The sequence below is a fragment of the Penicillium cataractarum genome (assembly GCF_028827025.1).
Source record: "Penicillium cataractarum strain IBT 29864 chromosome Unknown utg000007l, whole genome shotgun sequence".
NCBI classification, from domain to species: Eukaryota; Fungi; Ascomycota; class Eurotiomycetes; order Eurotiales; family Aspergillaceae; genus Penicillium; species Penicillium cataractarum.
In genome coordinates this window covers 3,465,620-3,485,020 of record NW_026622743.1, presented here as the reverse complement: position 1 = coordinate 3,485,020, position 19,401 = coordinate 3,465,620, and the positions used below count along the sequence as shown (strand labels likewise).

At 50.4% G+C, this 19,401-nt stretch overlaps 6 protein-coding genes across 6 annotated transcripts; 2 read left to right on the top strand and 4 right to left on the bottom strand.

Annotated features, from left to right (window-relative positions):
* Positions 1-1,044: 1,044 nt before the first annotated feature.
* N7496_008793 (Ankyrin repeat-containing protein) lies at positions 1,045-6,885 on the bottom strand (the record flags this gene model as incomplete). The annotated part of the gene is made up of 1 exon (XM_056701712.1): positions 1,045-6,885. One exon carries the CDS (start codon positions 6,883-6,885, stop codon positions 1,045-1,047), a length of 5,841 nt encoding a protein of 1,946 aa, XP_056553775.1.
* A 1,513-nt stretch (positions 6,886-8,398) lies between these two features.
* Positions 8,399-8,704, bottom strand: N7496_008792 (40S ribosomal protein eS30; the record flags this gene model as incomplete). The annotated part of the gene is made up of 2 exons (XM_056701711.1): positions 8,399-8,518; positions 8,645-8,704. 2 exons carry the CDS (start codon positions 8,702-8,704, stop codon positions 8,399-8,401), a joined length of 180 nt encoding a protein of 59 aa, XP_056553774.1.
* Positions 8,705-9,236: 532 nt separating this feature from the next.
* Positions 9,237-10,586, bottom strand: N7496_008791 (splicing regulator NSRP1-like domain-containing protein; the record flags this gene model as incomplete). Its single annotated transcript, XM_056701710.1, has 1 exon — positions 9,237-10,586. The coding sequence occupies one exon, from the start codon at positions 10,584-10,586 to the stop codon at positions 9,237-9,239; it is 1,350 nt and encodes a 449-aa protein (XP_056553773.1).
* A 697-nt stretch (positions 10,587-11,283) lies between these two features.
* Positions 11,284-11,950, top strand: N7496_008790 (TRAPP subunit TRS20; the record flags this gene model as incomplete). Its single annotated transcript, XM_056701709.1, has 2 exons — positions 11,284-11,474; positions 11,587-11,950. The coding sequence occupies 2 exons, from the start codon at positions 11,284-11,286 to the stop codon at positions 11,948-11,950; spliced, it is 555 nt and encodes a 184-aa protein (XP_056553772.1).
* A 556-nt stretch (positions 11,951-12,506) lies between these two features.
* Positions 12,507-14,344, bottom strand: N7496_008789 (cysteine hydrolase family protein; the record flags this gene model as incomplete). The annotated part of the gene is made up of 4 exons (XM_056701708.1): positions 12,507-13,009; positions 13,083-13,214; positions 13,284-13,932; positions 14,210-14,344. 4 exons carry the CDS (start codon positions 14,342-14,344, stop codon positions 12,507-12,509), a joined length of 1,419 nt encoding a protein of 472 aa, XP_056553771.1.
* Positions 14,345-14,959: 615 nt separating this feature from the next.
* Positions 14,960-16,794, top strand: nde1 (nuclear distribution protein NudE; the record flags this gene model as incomplete). The annotated part of the gene is made up of 2 exons (XM_056701707.1): positions 14,960-15,196; positions 15,268-16,794. The coding sequence occupies 2 exons, from the start codon at positions 14,960-14,962 to the stop codon at positions 16,792-16,794; spliced, it is 1,764 nt and encodes a 587-aa protein (XP_056553770.1).
* Positions 16,795-19,401: the final 2,607 nt, after the last annotated feature.

Below are 19,401 nucleotides of genomic sequence, written 5' to 3'. Positions count from 1 at the left end.
TCATGGGCTGGAGCTCCAGAAAAAGTATGGGGTAGAGCTATCAGGTTAGGAAACAAAGGACGTTCGTCGCGTGAGAACACCATTAATTCCCAAAGGATTCATTTAGTGACGTAAAGACTTTGTTTGCACCCAAAATGATCAAAAGTAATTGGTACAAGCATAAAAGAACAATCCTGAGATTGTCGATCATGACTGGTGGTCCACTATTTAGTAATTTGGGCGTGTTTATCCCCGTTAATCTTAATTTGCTTAACTGAACTGTGCCGACCCGTGGATACCATAAAAGTGAGGTCATTGCCCCCGCGAACTACCGGTCAACGTCAATCCCGGGGCTCCCGACCGCGAGTTGGATCTTGTAATCTTGGTTTAAAGCTAAGGCCAGGTGGCCATTTATGTCATGACCTTTGTTCAACATGGAACGATGAGAAAAACTATCCGATCACTCATCGATCATTAAATCTTGTGAGATCGGCCATACTTCGGCAGGCGGGACCCGATTTCTCGAGCTCCCAGGATCGGCCTCTACAGTAGAGTCTCTATTAATTTATGAACTGTATCCTCCATTTAGGAAAATACTCGAGTAATGTCTCATAGTTGTCTTGATCTCAAGTCGAATGGATTATTGGGATACAGCCACCGGTAGCGGACATTAAGTATATTACTTAGAAAATTATGCAAGGGTTCAACGAACAGAGAAAGAAACATAGATATTAGATACTTGAAAACCAAATCTCACGGTCATTTACAAAATTATTTGAGCCTTTCTTAGTAAAAATACACTCAAGCCAGGCAGGCAGGTAGAAAAGCGTTTGGAAACACCCTTGTGTACCAGGCCTTTGAGGTGCAAAAAGGTGGGTTGACATGCGAATTATGAGATCTCAGACAAAAGAAACAATCGGTCTATTGAAGAATATCCGTAGTCTTGCCGCTTAACCACTCATTTCTAGCGATTTCCATACCATTCGGAGAAAGCGTCATTGCCATTCGAGACAGCATAGTCCTGTGAAGATATTAGCACCTCTAACGACAATTGAGCTCTTGAAGTTAACCTACCAACGCAGACCATCCCTTCTTATCTTGAGCCAAAGGATCCAACCCGTATTCAACAAACTCCTTGAAATATATGAGCCTTGCTCCCAGGGCTGTCTCCCTATATCTCCCCTTCGGAACAGCAGCCTGGGCAATAACATGCAGTAGGTTTTGCCGATGGACATTGACAACGTGGAAGTCAAAGCCCGCCTGTTTCAGGAAATAGATAGTTCTGGGAAACGGTCCTTTCGCTTCCTCCTGGCCTGTCAATTCCAACTGATCCGTGTCTTCCACCAGAGACTGTGGGTGTCTTGCCCAAGCGAATAGTGATGTCTCGCCTTCTTTATTCTGAGAATTCAAATCCATACCTGAGTCCAGGAAGTGCTTGAACCATTTCTTCCTGTTCTGAGACAGTTTTAAGGTGGCATGAAGCACGGTGTTCCCATCTGGATCCGGCGCCATAAAATCAGCGCCTCCATCAAGAAGAATCTGCCAAGTCCAGTCCAAAGCATTGCTTTTCCAAGTAGTCTGGAAAGCCGTGAAGCCATCTTTGTTCCGCTGATGGACTAATTCAGGACACCTGCAAATCAACGCAGACATTGCCGATTTTCTCTCCTCTTCATCTTTATATTTGCCCGGAAGGGATGCAAAGACATGCAGCGCATTTTCTCCCTTGTCATTCGTGGCACGGATATCAGCACCCCTTCGCTGAAGAGTCACGCATCGCATAATCCTCGGCTCGTCATTAAGACGCCTCCATCTCTCTTCATAGTTCTTGCAAGCTGCGAGAAATAACGTATTTCCAAATGAATCGCGAGTCTCGAGGTCTAAGCCAGCCTGGTCGAGAACTGCCTCACATATTTCCGAGCTTTCCGATTCTTGAAGGAGTTGATGCAGAATCGTTGTTTGCTCGTTGCGTTTACTTTGCTTGAAAGGGTCGGCACCGTGTTCTAGCAGAAGTCTAACGATAGGTAAGGCCTCGCGAGCGCGGTTTTCGTCGAAGATGCCTGTTACGGCGAGCTCGAGCGGATATCCCTGGGGGCGATCTTGGTGGATTCTGCCCATACCAAAAAGATTTACTCGTCGTCTTTTGCTCGATCCGCCTGCTTGATTCGATGAATCCGATTTTTTAGGCTCCTCGGGTGGGAGTACGTTAGGATCCTGTCCCCACTCCAAGATATCCCGAACACCTTGAAGATCCCGGTCTGTGACGGCCTTGCAAAGGGTGGACGAGCGATCGGGACGGTTTGGTTTGCCTCCGTAGCGAACAAGAAGTTCAGTTACCTCAGGGTCCTTGATCTTCTCGTCCAATGGCGAAATTCCATGCTCGTCTGTGAGATTGGGGTTGGCGCCATTATCCAGCAATATCCTCATGATATCTTTGCTCATGTATGCACCATGATATGCACTTTTCACGGTCAATTGCAGAGGTGTTCTCCCCCTGCCATCTTTCAGGTCTGGATCAGCTCCCTTTGCCAGCAGGTACTTGAGTGCTTCTTTGTGCCACCAGATATAGCCTCGAGCAAAGATATGCAAGGCGCCATATTCACAGGCGCCGTGCTTACCGTTCCAGATGGTAGTGCTACCGCTCTTTCGCATGTTTACGTCGGCTCCAAACTTTTCCACAAGGAGTCGCAAAATTGGCATATTTGGCTGTGTTCTGGCGACAGTTGTCATGAAATACGGTGCCACAACCTCGGTTCCCACGAAAGATGTGTTGCCTGGGAATGACTGAGCGATCAAGTCAAACAGGAAGACATAGCCACCATCCACAACGATAGTGAGAGGATCAAGTATCCCTTTATTATTCGTTGGAGTAAATGTTGTTCCTTGCTCAATACATTTCTGGAACACGCCGTAATCGCCTTTCCTGATAGCTGGTGTATAGCAAGAGCGGGCGTAGACCTTAGCATTGGTGTCAGGCATATAGTCCCCTTTCAGGTTTGGCGATTCACCCATGGCCTGTCCGAGGAAGTAGATAATTTCCATCATCTGTCCTCCATCATTTGTTTGAGGATTAGACTCAGAGCCAAACTCACCATCCTGGTAGGGATAATAGTGAAATGAAAGGCCTCTGTCCAAGGACTCTCCACTGTTCTTCACCACTTCGTCGAGCAACTCCTTGCATGTATCCAAGGGTGTGCGGCCGGCTTTGTCAAGACTGTCAAGCTTCGCTCCGGCTTCCACGAGGAGGCGGACGCTTTCGTGAGATCCAACCTTGCAAGCTGCATGTAATGGTGTACATCCATTCTCATCGGACTGGTTTAAGAAAAGACCAATGTTTTCGTTCTTGCAGAAATGCTCCAACATGAACCCAACTACATCTCCCTCTCGAGCTGAGGCAGCAATGTGAAGAATGTTCTGTCCAGTTTTGATGGTGGTAGACGTGGAAGCACCCTTTGAAACGAGTTTTGCCACGAGTAGCTTGTTGTTTGCGACAGCAGAATGAATCGGACGCAAACCTTGGTGGTTCTCCATTTCAAGACTTAGACCATTATCAAGAGAAATTAGGAGATCGACTGCCTCATCGGAAGGCCAGGTGGTTTCTTGAGGCTGCCCCTTGGCTTTGGGGCTCAGTCGGGTCTGGCATAAAACATGGAGTGGAGTATTCCCATTCTGATCTTGATGAGTGCTGGAAATCCCATACTCCGCGAGTCCCTGGACCCATTCAACAGGAATAGCAGTCTTCTCAGCGAGACTGCTTCTCATCAAGACATGCATGAGGTTCTCACCCGCCTGATTTGTCGCCCGGCCGTCTGCACCTAAGTTGAACACTAGGTCCTTCACAACTTCGGAAGGCTCTCCCTGGAAAAGCATATGCAGTGCGCTGTTTCCATCTTCATCAACCGCATTAACATTAACACCAAATGTGCGGACAAATCTTGGTATGAGCACTTGATCCTCATGGGAGCGATTTCTCAGTGTTTGCACTAGATGGTGGAAGGGCGTGCAGCCCTTGGCATCTTTTGCTTCGATATCACCGCCAGCATCGATGAGGATCTGACCGACTGCATCAGCTTTGTCTGCTCCGTTCAAAGAGTAATATTGGCAGAGCCTGTGCAAAGGCTCAAGACCATCTTTGTTCTTTCGTCGGGGATCACACCCGAGTTGCACAAGCTTCGAGATGAACTTAGGTTCCGAAGCAAAATTCGAGTTGATCATCAGGTTCAAGATATTGTTTCCATTCTCGTCCGTGACGTTCCAATTATTCACAAATGGAGCCAGCTTCAATGGATCTAGTTCCTCACAAAAGCCCCTCTTGCGCAATAACATTGAGAACAGAGGGATAACTCTCTTGGGGCCACGAGGCTCGTCCAACTTAAGTCCATACTTGGCCAAGATCTCAATAGTGGCAAGAGATTCATCGTTTCCACTAAGTGAGTCAAATACAGTGTTTCCTCGTTCATCCGTGATACTTGGGTCTGCACCGTGTTGTAGAAGAAGCTCAGTCACTGTGGTAAGGTTCCTGGATACACTGATGTGAAGAGGAGTCTGGTGGCGGTTCCCTTGAGCATTCACATTACTGCCCGCATCCAACAGTAGTTGGCAGCACTTGCGCGCATTTTCAAGGCGCTCTTCATCAATACGGCGCCAATGTCTCTGGCCACCAACGCAGAACCCGGCCACGGCATGCAGAGGAATAGAGTCTGGATCATTCGGACTCCAACTAACCATCACGCAGCCTTGAGAGCGCAGTCCTCTCGACGCTATGTTAGGATCCGCACCGTTTTCGAGAAGGAATTTCATCGTTTCGTATTGGTGAGGAAGCCCGGCTCGGAATAAAGGGGTGTCCCTGGACCATTTGCCGTTCACATTCGCCAACGGCGAGGTCAGGAGGAGTTTTAGCATGGGGATATTCCCATCGGTGGCAGCAGTATCCATCCCGCTTGCGAAGTCGTGCGGGTTCTTCGCCAATGGGATCAAATAGCGGATCATCTCCATGTTTCGGGCCCCCAAAGCCTTTGAGAAAGCAGACGTTCGTCGCGGGTAGGACTGATCGCATGCTCCTGATGAGCGGTCTCTCCGTTTTTGATGGGTTCTTTTCTGTTCTTCTTCGGTCATGTTGACATTTGCGCCGGCTTGAATCAGTATCTGTACTATTTTGAGATGATTCCGACGAACAGCTACGTCGATTGCATTGTCACCATCTCGGTCGATCAAATTCGGGTCCGCACCTCGAGATAGGAGATGGGTGACTACGTCTTCGTGTCCATACATGGTCGCTATAGACAGTGGCAAAGTTCCATCATTCATTGTATCGTTGTACGAACAACCTGCCTCCACCGCAAGCTCGATCATGCTCACAGCTCCTGTCCAAGCTGCAATGTGAATAGGCGTGATAGAGTCGAAGGCCTCCGAGTTAGGAGCGCACATTTCCTCGGTCCAGCGATGTACACACTCTTTCCGCTCTCCAAACCACCTCAGGAGTAGTTCTCGTGTGTCACCTGTGACTATTCGAATCTCTCGGGTATGGAGAAACCAATTCGATGCTGCATAATCCAGGAAAGGTTGGGATCCATTTGCAATGCTCCACTTGTCGAATTTGTTGATATCCTCGAGCTTCTTGTCTTCATGGAACTTGCCCATCAACACCTTCATGGAGATGGCCACCAGTTCCTGGTGTGCATCATCTGATGAAATGACAGGGATCAAGGCCAGGCTTTCAGAGCTTCGACTCTCATCGTGTATGAACGAAATGAAAGACTCCCAAAGAATGGTCATGGTGCCATTACCGAAGATCTCTAGCAGTGGGCCGAAGGCTGACTGGATCACATTTTGGTCCTTTGCTTCAGATCCATACACCACTTCGAGAGCGGCAAATATTTCTAGACGGCGAAGCTGACGGGCAGGGTAGAGGGTCAGAGATAGAATCGTTCGCCGATACTCTGAGGGCACATATGAGCCAGTGCTGCATCGCTTCAGAATGAGATCGTACAGTCCGTACAGCGTTGGTGGAAGCTCGTCCAGGAATTGCGAAATAGCCATGACATCGCTATCTTGCTGGATGACAAAAAGCCCGAGACGGGTGTAGAGGAACGACCTTCCACTAAATGCATCTCGGATCTGTGACTTTGTATCATCCGGCACATCAAGGGTCTCCACCTCGTTGCTCAAGAATGCGCAAACGTCTTGATGCACAAGCTCGTTGTCCATGTCCAAACGGATCTCATTTTCAATAGGCGCAACGGAATTGCTCGTGAACAATAGCTTAACGTTGCCAGAATGTAGATCCTTCCAGCTGAGCAATTCTTTCAAGAACTCCGTATCTTCTGAATCTTGGAAGGCATCGATGCCGTCAATCACACAGTAAAGCTTGGGGATAGCTTCGATTGCCTCAATCAACAGCCCCCAAAGTTGCATGAGGTCCACATCGTTCAAATGTTTCCACTTCCACTCCTCACCCGGCAAAAGCCTTTGTCTTTTTTCCACCAGATCACGAACTTTATCCTCCAGATCTGGTACGAGTTTGAACGCCTGAGCAAGCCAGTGTCGAACAAGGGTAAAAGACAAGCTCTTTCTGCAAGAATTTTTGACTTGAGGAGCATGAACCCTCCGAGGGCAGAAGAAGAAAAGAAGTGGAACATCGCCCTCCGTCTTTTGGAGCCTGTCCATGATAGACGCCGCTAGGACAGATTTGCCTGTGCCCGATGGGCCATCAATCACAAGGACATTCTGCAAGTCACCGTCATGCCATGAGTTATACTCGGGCGTGTCGAAGATCCAGGACCCGGTACCATCCGCACGGCACCGTACGTTGCGGTTAAAGTACCCCGAGGATGAGAGTGAATCTGTCGGGGCAAAGTCTGGCTTAGTTGCTTTGTTTTTGGGCAGGCCAACAGGCTTGTGGCGGAACATCGTGTCCGATGAACCGGCGGGAAAAGTGGTATGGTCGGTGAAAGCTGAAAGATAGACCGCACAACTGATTCTGAGACTTTGAACAAGGAAGAAATGCGTGACAGGATTCAGGGGTCTTGTTGGTAAATGAGTAATCCGCTAATTCGGTCTGTTTTAGGGCGGATTTTAGTTGCCCGGGCCTCCGGGCCCCTCCTGATGAGGCTCCAACAGCCTCGTGGGACTGGATTCGCACCCGTTGCCCATCATCTTGGTAGGGAGAATTCTTAACCGACAGGATGTTCCAAAATTATGGAAAACTACCGTAGATACCTCAGTGTACTTCTTTCCTCTTTACTCCTCACTCGTGGGATCTAGCTTCTAAATAGTGCTGCCTTGCTCTCGTAGGACTTGGCCTCGAGGTGCTCCTGTATAGACGTGGTGACTTTAAAGTTACCCTGATATTTCACAGTGGGCAGAAGTATTGACGAGTGTTTTCACGTATACAAAGCTAGCTCAATACCCCAATTCATGGGGGGATTCGTAGACCTTGGGGACTATACGGCCCTATTTGCCTGGTTTCTGAGGCCATTGATACTCTAGATCGTGGAGTGCAAGGACAGCATAGACTATGACTGCTTGTGTGGCTGGGCGAGAGTTTCTAAAGCTTTGGCCAGGTCCTGCCTGGGATCCACTAGTTCTCCATATCTGCTCCGTATCGAACTGAAACAGTGTTGTGCGTACCCAGAACTTGATATAGACCATAGGTCGAGTGTACTTGAGCATCATGAAACCAGCAGTCAGACTGCATACACATCTACGTGGGACGAATGAAGGATCCAAACTAGTCGCGAGTCAGGCCTGTGAATAGTCGGCAGGAAGAAAATGGTTCTCCCAAACCGTTCCATATCACAGTGACAGCATCGACAGATCCAAGTCCTAAAAAGAAAACACAATGGCAACCGAGCAAGACTCCATTTCTGGATTGGAAATGCAATGCATGGAATAGCCTATGTACGAGTTGAAAGCGACCATCCAGGACTCGACTCAGCCCGTAAACTGGCCGGCCCCAAGTCCAAAGCAAAACGAAAACACCCTTTCATCCTCAGGCCATTGATTTCCACCATCTATTTCCCAAAACGTCCGCCTCTTTCAAAACCGACCCGGTTGCCGAAAAAAATATTCAAGTGAACGCGAAGCATGATATCATCCGTACAAGTAGCCAGCCGTTATCTGGTAAGCACTTTCGTTCGATGGTGAGCCGTAAAACCGGGGTGCCGGGCCTTCGCGAATAATTGTTGTTTCAAACATCGATGAAAACTCGACGCTCCGTCACGACTCGGGGTTTTTCTTTATCGACGAGTGATAATTTATGAGCCGGGGTTGGGGTTCATCTGTGTGGGTTTCCTTGTGTCAGCCTCGTGTTCCTTCTGTAATCGTGTGTGTTCGAGTATATTTGTGGATGGAGATGTGGCGGGAAGTTGGGCGAATTGCGTAGTGTGTAATGTGGATGTGGTGGGTGATGGATGGGAATTTTTCAGTCGGTATGTACCTTGCGCTTGCCACCGGTCATGGTAACGTTCACGAAGCGGCGGGTGTACAGGATGCGCTTGTAGGCGCGACCCTTGGGGTTCTTCTTCTTCTCCTGGGGCTCAACCTGTATTCAAAAATCCAGTTAGGATAGGTTCTGATGGATGGGAAAAACGTCGTCCTGGCGAGCAGATGGGCGAGATCATCTGTGGGCTTCGTCGGGTGGCTGGGAGGTTCAAAAGGGAGTACTTGCCTTAGGAGTGGCAGCCTTGACCTTACCGGCACGGGCGAGAGAGCCGTGAACCTTACCCATGTTGGATGATTGTTGGCGATGAAGTGGGAGTTGCGAGGTGTTGAAGGGGGAGGAAGCGAGACTCTCGATGCACGTAGTAGGGTTGCAAAATTGGGAGTGTGTCTTGAGTGGGGCGGCCTTAGCGAGCCCCCATGCGGTCCCGGGTTAAGTATTTTATCCGGATGAGTCATCCCGGTCGGCGTCCCAATTGGGTGATTATGTCATTCATACAAAACGGGCAGATTAGATGGTGATGATGTTGAAGAGCTCATGGAAAGCAGATACAAGTTCCAGTTTATACTTGTTTGACATTTTCTTTTCTGGATGCTGTAGCTATACCGATTCGCTATTTATTTACACATTCTTCGCAGTATAATTCTCCAAATAGATACTCATCTTCCACTCGTTTCTCGATTGCTAGTATACAGACAATCAGATCAAGTAGCATTTCAAAACGCCGCTCTTTAATATACATCCCAATAAATCTCAAGTCTTTTCCCGCACCGCCAGATGCAAATATACAACGCTATGTCCAAACACAATCTCTCCCTGTCTACTTCCCAGCTTTCTCCTTTGCAGCAGCCTCCTCCCGCTCCCGCTTTCTTGCCAAGTACCGCTCCTTCGCACTGGAAACGTCGGTCGCCGTTTTGCGGCTGCGAGTCTTCTCTTCGATTTCCTTCTGCCTTGCAGCCTCGGCCTCTTCTTCTCTCCGGGCCTGCTCTTCAAGCTGTTGGGCGATCATCTCGGTCTGGCGCGCTCGTTGAGCGGCACGGCCAGTCTGGTAACCAGCGCCAGCACCAGGTCGTCCAGCGCCAGGTCGAGGTGCCGCAGCTGGAGCGGCAGATGGGGCGGTCTTTGGCTTCGGCGCCACGTTCAACCCGGCAGTCAACAGCTGGCGCTTGTCAACTACCTGACCCTCGTCGTTGATGGCAATATGAGCACCACGAGCATTGAGCTCCTCCGCCTTCTGAGCCTCGGTCTTTTCTTCGGACTCTTTCGTCGTGTCCTCGTCGATATCGCCAGCCTTGACTCGGCGTGCGGCTTCTTCAGCAGCCTTGACAGCTTCTTCGTGTTTGGCTTCGCCACGCGAAAGCACGTCCCGATAGAAACCGACCATACCAGCGCCACCATTTTGTTTGCGCCGTTCTTCCTCCTCCTTCTCGCGACGTTCCTCCTCTTCTTCCATCCTCCGCATCTCCTCCTGTTGCGCCTTGTATGCACCTGTAACGAAGCTCTCCTTATCCGCAAACTCATCACCCTCAGCCTCGCGTTCTTTCGCCAGTTGACGATCGCGCGCCCGCGTTTGATCACGCTTCCGAAGCTCGGCGCTACGCAATAGGTTTGTCATGTACTTGGGTCCTTCGCTCTTGTTAACAGTCGTAGATTTGTCGGTCTTAGCGTGTAGACTATCGTATACTGCATCGTAGGAGTAGATGGATGGATCGACTTCCTCGGCTTCTTTGGCATGCTTCTTGCTGCTATGTAGTGCGGACAAGTTCTTAAAGTCCTGTCCCGGGCCCGTTGGCTTCTTCGATTGTGTCTGGTTTAGTCCGAAGCGCACTTCTCCTTGTCGCTCTTTCTCCTTCTCTTCGTCTTCATCTTCATCGTTGGCGAAGATCGAGTTTTTATTCAGCGGTTTTGCGCCAGGCTTGCCGCCAACTCCCAATTGCATCTTGCGCTTGGGAGGTGGTCCAGCATTCGTTGAGAGCTTCGGTTTCGGCGCAGACGCAGCTAGTCCACCAATAGTAGATACCTCAACTGCGCCATCGTTTTGTTGGCCTTCGTCTCCAGAGTCATCGTCGAAAATGTTCTTCTTGCGCTTCTGTCCGAAAGCGTTGCCCGGCTTTGGTCCCGAAGGGTTCTTGTTCGGCATGTTGAGCCCGGATGAAAATTGAGGCGCCATTTTCGGCGGGTCGGTCAAGTCAGCTGGATACAGCAGACTGCACTTGCAAAGGGAGGAGAAAAAGGTCAAGTTAAGTAAGGTTGAGAGGACCGCAGCCGGGAGTGAGTGACGTTCCACGTCAAAAAGTCGCGATAGCGCGATAAAGCAAAGGCTGGTTATCAGTAAGTCATGTGACCCGGTCTTTTTGCGGGGTGAATTGCACTCCATCCATAGACCAGGGAGTTGATGGATCCTTGGGTATAACAGAAAATATTTAAAGCGAAATATATAGCTAGTGGCTATTTTTATTTATGCTCTATGGCTTGTAGTTGGTGATTTTGCCTCGAAATCCTAAGGTTAGGTACGCTGTTCGCCATTGGTTGTTTGAGCCTTGCATCGGTTGCATAGCTCAGGATATATTTGTACAGATTCTCGAAATATTTTTCAAAGTGGAAAAAGCATATCGAGTATTTACCTGCGAGACTCATAGGTACTTATGTAATATTTCAGCTGTTCCAACAACTCCAGTGAATCGGAATCATATTTACTACCAACAAGCACCATCGTAAAAAGCCATTGCTGAAGCTCCGATTTACTTCCACGCGACATGCCCGGTCCCTTATCTTAGCACGTGACATCTAAACAGCGGCCACGCCCACTCGGGCAACATTCCCCCTCGAACTCCCGTTCCATACCTCCACGCCTCAAACCCGCCAAAATGTCATACTACTTCACTATCCTCTCGCCAACGGATACACCAATCTTCAATATCGCATTCGGTACATCAAAAAGTGGCGGCGATGGCATTGCGCGGTTCCGCTTTCCGGATACAGCCCAGTACATGAACCAGTTCATCATCCATTCCAGCCTGGATATTGTGGAGGAAGCTCAATGGACGAATGGTGGAATGTACGTCTCTCTTTTCACTTTCAGAGAAAAGCTCCCAGGCGCCAATCTACCTCGATACAGTCTTCATGACTGCGCTTTATGTTAAAAACCCCGGCTAACACGCTCGAAACAGGTACCTCAAGCACATCGACACCTATCCCCCCGCCGCAGCTTACATCTCCGCCTTCCTAACGCCGAGCGGCGCTCGCTTCCTGCTCCTCCATCAACCCCCACAACTTCCCAACTCCGGCAGTAGCAGTGGACTCGGATCGTCGTCCTTGCTGGGCTCATCCGGTAATCTAGCGCGCGGTTCGACAAGCTCCATTGCAGCGAACCCAACCTCTCCACAAACCGAGGAGGCCGTGCGCCAATTCATGACGGAGGTCTACGAAAGCTATGTCAAGACGGCGATGAGTCCATTCTACAAGCAGGGAATGGAGATCCGGAGTCCTGTTTTCAGGACGAGAGTCAATGCCGCGGGGAAGAAGTGGCTTTGAGAGCATTTAATTTCCATTTTGGTACACGGGGCTTTATCAGCGTGGCGTTTACGGCGTGTGCATTATTCTACTAGAAGATTGGGGAGCCGCGGCTACTATTCAAGACAAATCCAGGCATATCTTATCTACATGGGACTCCGTCAGGGTCGAAAAATAAGCCTGCAATTATGTATGATACCCAGAAAATAAAACTAGAATTGAATCGTAAACATATTGCAGATCTAGGTAAAGATCGCTTTTGAACCCTCAGAAACACAAAAGAGAAATATGGTTGAAAGAAACATGATTGTGACCGAAAACCTGAGCCTCGCTAAAATCCGACAATTGAGAGAAAAAAGAAATGTCACCTAGAAAGCAAAGACCCGAAACGGAGGTAACATTCGACGCGCTGTCCAGGGCGTATACTGTACCGTCCGGGCAAAGAACCATAAGAATGAAGAATCGAAACGCCCTCGCCTTGAAAAAGTGAACGCCAGCCATTTTTCTCCCAGTTCCCAGCAATTCCTAGTCAAATCCCGCTAAAGAAAGGTGACGGTGAATGGGTCAACGTGAAGACTTAACCTGCCATCTGAGGGGGCTGCTTCTTCATGGTAGCAACCTTGAAATTATCGACAGCCTGCACCACGTCGTCAAGCTTGGCGACGGCGCCGAAGATGCCACCTTCCATCTTAACGGACTCCATAGTGGCAGTGTGAAGACCAGGCTCAGCAGCCGCAGTACCATCGTCCAAGACCACACAATCGAATCCACGATCATTAGCCTCACGCATGGTGGTTGAGACGCAGACGTCGGTTGTGACACCGGCAATGACGAGGTTCTTGATATTTTTGTTGCGCAAAAGGAGCTCAAAGTCGGTGTGTGCGAAAGCGCCGCGTCCGGGCTTGTCGATAATTGGCTCACCCTGAATAGGGTACAGCTCATCAACAATATCATGACCCATCTCGCCACGGATCAGCAGACGGCCCATAGGGCCTGGGGAGCCAATTCCGAGACCAGTAGCGTTGTTACGAGAACGATAAGCCTCGCGACTGGAGAGAGTAGACAAATCTGGTCGGTGGCCTGCAAAAGATGTTAATGAGAAAGTTTAAAAGACAAGATGAACATGCCCCGTAAGGCTGAGAAGCAGACTTACCCTCACGAGTATGATACACTGGAAATCCGGCAGAGCGGAAAGCTTGCAGTAGGTGCTGCAGCTGAGGAATCAGAGCTTGGGCTGCAGAGATATCATAACCCTGATAATGCATGTATCCGCCCGGAGCGCAAACTAGTAACATGGTTAGATGCATGACCTATGTTTGTTGAACAGAAATTCCCCGAGATATCAAGTACTTACAGTCCTTTTGCATATCAATGATGACCAGAGCAGTCGTGTAGGGAGTAAAGGTGCAATCGTGGGGCCAATCGTAGGGAGTGGCAGCCACTTGACCTTTGCGCACCTTGTGATGAGGCGGCTGTCGGGGTTTGTCCACAATAGGTCCATGGTTGTGGGTTGGATTCAAGACGGTCAAGCTCCAGATTCCGGGGGAACCAGCTGCGACGAGCATGAATGGGCAGTCCATCAGGCGCGAAGTTCGGCGGCGCTTCCGAGTCTCCTCGGTGAGTCCATTGCGAGGCCGATAGTGACCACCACGATCGCAACGCAGCCACACCTTTGCAGTTCGGCCTGGCTTCTTCTCTGTCGGGGTACTCGAGGATTTAACCACCACGTTGTAGCCGTGGGCTTTGCCATGACTCTGGACGGCAGCGAGCAGGGAGGCTCTAGATAGAAGACGGTTAGCACGGGGAATCAGGAAGCATGGGTTCAAAATTGATAGGACTAACTTGTCAGGGTACGTTGCCTCGGGTGGGGGAAGCAATTGCATGGCCAGGTCAGGAATGTCCTGGAGGTCGCTGGGGGCGTCCAGGTTCAGATCAGAGGGGTCCGCCATGTCGTCTCGAGGAAGGTCGTTGGGCGACGGTCCCTCAAGGTAATCAATGTCAAGCTGTCAAAACCAGCGTGAGTAGAAAAGTCACTTCATCATCGCGCACACCTCATTATCTGTGTACTGCGTGGAGATTTGGGTGGGACCCGGAGGAGTGTAAACAAGTGCGTGGAAGCAATCTCGACGATCAGCCATCGATCCAAGGGCTGCTGTGCGTGGGCATAGGGAGCCCCCGATGGTGGCGAAAGAGAGACATGCCGGAGAGTACTCGAGTATTGTGTGTGGTGGGGGAAGGGGGGGGAGCTAGGATAGACTGAGAGAGAGAGAATCAACTTACCGGAGGAGATGCTGGCCAGCACTGTTCACGAGGAGCGATACCCCAGGACCCCGGGGACAGCTCCAACTCCGAGGAATAATAACCCAGATCGGGCGGCTGGTTATTGCCTTGCAGTTCGGGGTCTAGCGGATCCATCGCCCCAGGCAGTCAGGCGACAAGGCGACAAGGCAACTAGAGTGGGGCCGAGGGCGGTGAGGAGGGGAAAAACAAAATCTGCCAGGAGGAAACCCATCACATTCATGGCGGTGAAGGATGGCCAACTAGGCCTAATTAGGTATAGCTTTCATGCTGGCCCCCCTGACGACCGCAACATCAACACTCTCCCTCAGCCGATCTAATCAATCCCGCTTTGCGACAACAAACCACACCTTCCACCGGAGAGTCTTGCGCGCCCCCGCCCTTTCGCCTTCCTTTTAAACAAAGGAAAGGTAAGTCCGGCTGTCGCTCTGCTTTTCGGTTGCGACCCTGGTCCTTACTGCTCTCTCGGTGGAGGGTGCATCACCAAACATCGTCAACAACCCCCGATCGCCTGCGTCACCGCCTCGCCGAGGGGTTCTTATCAACACTGCACGGGGCTTGATTTGCGCCAGCCACCACCACCCCATGAACCCGTGAGTTTGATCGAACCGGGTGATTGGAAGTGTGGTGCCTCCAACGCCAGATTCATCCTGGTGATAGACTCATTTTTCTCGCCGGTGGTCCCGCACGCATTTGCTTTGCGGCCCGCCCGGTGCCCAACGCGGGAGGAAGATGCCAGCCGCCGATGATTCACCCTCTAAGGGGAAGGATGGGAAGCGCCCAGAGGAGTACACTATTGAGTACTACAAAGCTCAATATGAGTCCATTCAGGAGGAGCTGCACGACTTTCAGCTCTCCAGCACCGAGCTGGAGGCAGAGATGGAAAAGGAGATGGAGGATAAGGAGAAGCGTGAGCGACAGCTGAGGGAGAAAGTTGACAACCTGCGCTATGAGGTAGAGGAGTGGAAGGTGAGTGATTCACCATTGCGTTCTTGGTTCAGACCTGGCGATGCGCAGTGACTGATCGCGGTGGTATGTAGACCAAATACAAGCAGTCAAAGACCGAGGCGAACAATGCGCAAAACACTCTGCAGAAGGAAATCACCTCCCTGCGTGATGCCAATCGTACTTTGCAACTGAAGCTGCGTGATATTGAAGTTGCCAACGACGATTATGAGCGACAGGCCCGGAACACGACCTCGTCCCTGGAGGACTTGGAGTCCAAGTACAACGTCGCTATCGAGCGTGGAGTTTTGCTGGAAGAGGAGATCAGGACTGGCGAACTAGAGCGCGAAGGCTTGCGGATTGACAACCAGCGCCTAAGAGACGAGCTGTCTGATCTCAAGGTCGAAGCCGAGATCGTCCAGGAGAAGCTACGACACACCGAGGGCCATGGGTTCCGTCGTCGCAAGCCGACACCCTTGTACCGCAGCCCATCCACTCCACAGACCCTAGAGATTTTCGATCGGTCTCCTGGACCGGGTACTTCATCTCCGGTGTTTTCGACTCCTCCACCCAAGTCGACCTTGGCCTCTTCAACCGCAACTCCTCCCTCACCGCCCATCTCCGAGGCCTCTACCAACTTCCGCAAGTCCATCAACGCTACCCCGACATTCCCTCGAACCCGGGCGACTGGCGCGGAACCGGTCAACTCGCGGACTCTGCACAATGCCAGAACCCAGCCGGCTCGGCCTACTCCTCACTCGCGCGCCTCATCTCTCGCTTACAGTAACAGCGGCTACAGTAATGGTGGTCGCTCTACCCCCTCCATGTCCTACTCTTCCCGCAACAGCCTGTCCAGGTCGACCACCTCCCGGCCTTCGGGTCTTCCTAAATCTGGCTCACTGTACCAGATCCGAGGACTCATTGGCAAGATGCAGAAATTGGAGGAACGCGTCCAGTCTGCCCGGTCCCGTCTTCCAGCACCCTCAGAGACCTCTTCTCGGGGATCTCCCCGCTCCCGTCAAGGTTCAGTGATGGGGGATAGTCCCGTGGCATCGACCATCACTGTGCGGAGTCGCAAGCGAATGAGTGGCAGTAGCTATGGTTCATCCGTTCGGGATAGCGAGAGCGCCCCTTCATATATCCCTCAAGGCCGCCAGTCAGTCGGTGCTCGTACCGGTGACAGTCGACCGAGCAGCAGAACGAGCTACTCCAGTCGGAGCTCGTTCAGCCAAAGTGTACATTCCGGAGTGCCGATTGGTCGCCCCGAAAGTCGGCAGAGCCGCCCTGGTGCCAAGACGCCCCTCGGCCACTACTCAACCAACCCCACGACGGAGAGTCGCCGACCCCGGTCCTCTCTGAGCAACCACAATGGACAGACACCGTCCGTGGGAAGCATGTCCAATATTGATGAGGACCACGACATTTCCACCCCGACCGTGTCCCGTATTCCAAAGGATATGCGGCGACCCTCCGTCTCGGCCACGACTTCTGGTATTAAGAAACGTACTACCAGCGGCATGTCGGCTATTCCCACGCCCCGCAGCTTTAAGACGAGTATCGGGCCGGGAGCCATGCCTCCACCGCTTGAACGGAAGCAAAGTGACCTTGGAGAGACCTATTAAGGGTGTTTGATATCTGGTCCTCCTTGAAACACTTCCACTAGTGAATGACATGTGGATGGCACCCAGATTAGAGACCATCGTCTCTCCATTGGATTTGAATTCTTTTGGCTACTGCTTTTTTGGGACAAATACTGTTTTTTTTTTTACCTGGGAGCATGTGAATTTTGCATCTACCTCGTTTAGTCGCTTTACTCGTGCATTCTTGCAACCACCTGGATTGTGGTCTGACGAGACCTCTTCTCCAACTCGCCCCGTGATTTGCGTCGTTCTGTATAGGCCCTTTTTGTTTCTTCTTTGGCGCTAATGCGGTGGTTAATTGGGTCTCTCATCTCTCTACCTACATACACATGGGGGGTGGACTTGAACTGGCCTTTTTGTGCTGGAAGTAGAGTTCTCCCCCTTTTTTTGATACGGCCCCGGATAGACTCTGGGGCGTCCTAAGCTGTGTCTCAGCATCTTGTGTTTCTCTCTCTCTTTTTTTTACCCTTTTTGTGTACGTCGCGAGGCGTTTGAATAATACCCACGATGCTATGTCTTTGAATTGTGCCGTAGTAGATTCTACCTCTTTTAAAGAATGGGTTGTTTGTGTGGATATTGGAGGGTGTGTACAGTAGTGTAGGACTTGTGAGAGCCGTCTCATACTTACCATGGTTATTGAGGATCATTGGAGGGTCTCCACTTATGTATCCAGCATGGTTGCAGAGGGCGAGTCGAGACTCGCCCTTTAGAACCTTAGGCTAGGTCTGACTTCTGTTACTACCTATACACTGGTAAACTAGTCTAGCGAGCCCAAAGAGTCAACACCTACATCCAATGACTGGACTATCAAAGATAATTACAGATAATTAATTAATAAAGTAAAGCCAAAGCACGTTACTCGCTCTCTGGACTGGCTACTATTCCAGCATCGGTCTCGAATCTTGAGGCGATCTGTGCCCCTGACTCTGGGGAGCATGCGGGATATATATCAGCGTTGGGGCGGGAAAAGTATCCCCAGCTAAACCGGATTTAAATTATTTGATAGATTGCCAGGGCCCCTGGATAATAGTGGAGGACGGGGTATCTAAATTGTTGAAGGTAGCTTTAAATGCAATAACTTAAACAAGCTAGAGTTTAACATAGGACTACATGGTTGTTTAAGGGCGTTGGCGTTCCTAGAGGTAACTAACTGCCGGAGTGAGTCTAGTGAGATTCCCGCGTTTGGCAGTGGCAGTTCCCACGGTTCTTCTTCCCCCCTCCAGTTGGTCCGTGCGGAAAGCCCTCAACGTTTCGCCGGGAGTGGGAGACGACGTCATCGTTGATTTTTTACTATGGAACTATGTAACTATGTAACTAGACGGAGTTAAGTACGGAGTAATTTGAGGATATGGGAGGAATATGTGAGAGTTTATTGAATGAGTAAATAGATGAAAAGAAAATAAATATGGATAATAGACGCGGATTATATAGCCTGGAGAGTTTCTCCAAAGGATACTGGTGCAGTATACTGTACAGGCCCGGAGATAGATTGTCAGATTTACCTTCAGTAGTTTCTTAACCCGATCGCACTCCGGGCTGGAAGCCAAAAGAAAGTCGCCGAGTCGGTTTCCGAGGCTGGTGGGGCGGGATCGGAGGCTGGCTAGCCCAAGTTGGGTCTTAGAAGAAGGTAAGAAGGAGATATCTGGATACTATGTACGGAGTATAGGGTAGTATTATAGATAACCTATACGGTGGAAACGAAGAAGAACAGGAGAAAAGACAAGTAATCAAGGAGGTAGAAGAAAACAAGTAATTCCTGTCGGTGTGATTGGGTATAAGGAAGGCGTGAAAAGGGTGGGACATGGTGGTGGTGGTGCTTGAGGTGGAACCGGCCCAACAATCGGGGGGAGTTGGGGAAGTCACTTTCTTGAGTCGCCAGCTTGGAAGAGAGGAGATGTACCTCCTCATACTAATTTCTATGGGCCGGTACTTACCACCACCGATTCCCGAGCCGGTGGGACTGCGCAAATCATCCTCAGCATTTTTTTTTTCTTCGAGACCTTTTTGTAGTTGGCTTCCTCCTGGACCTTTCTATCTTGATTCCTAATTTCTTCAACTCCTCTCTTGGAACAGACTCGGGTCTTTTTTTTTGGCTGGTAGTCCCGGTAAGTCTAATCTGTTATTATTTTACTCCTGGTTCCTGAATCTCCTCCACTGTAACCCTGTTGTTATTGTTTCCGCAAACGACCAATCCCGCTCAACCGGGGGAGCTGTCCGCATCGGGGCTGACGAGCTGCACATAAACAGTCTTGTCAATCCCCGACTCGGGAATGAGCCAACCTGGTCGATTTTCTTTCTTGGAAATATTGCAACTGACCCAATTCCTCTTTGCAGATTTGGAAATTCAAGGGAAAAAAACGGAATTCCGTCTCTTTTTTCCTTCTTTTCCTCCCCCCCTCTTCTCTTCTTCTTCTCTCTCCGCCCGTAACGAGCCGCCGGGCCTCTCTTCTCTTTGGCACTTCCTCTTCGCCACTCTGTACATTACCGCCATTACCGACTTTTTACGCTCGACCTTCCATTCTCCCAGCAGCGCTGTTTAATCCTTCCGGAACTTTGGGCCTTCCCTTTTCCAATTCCACCTCGGGTACT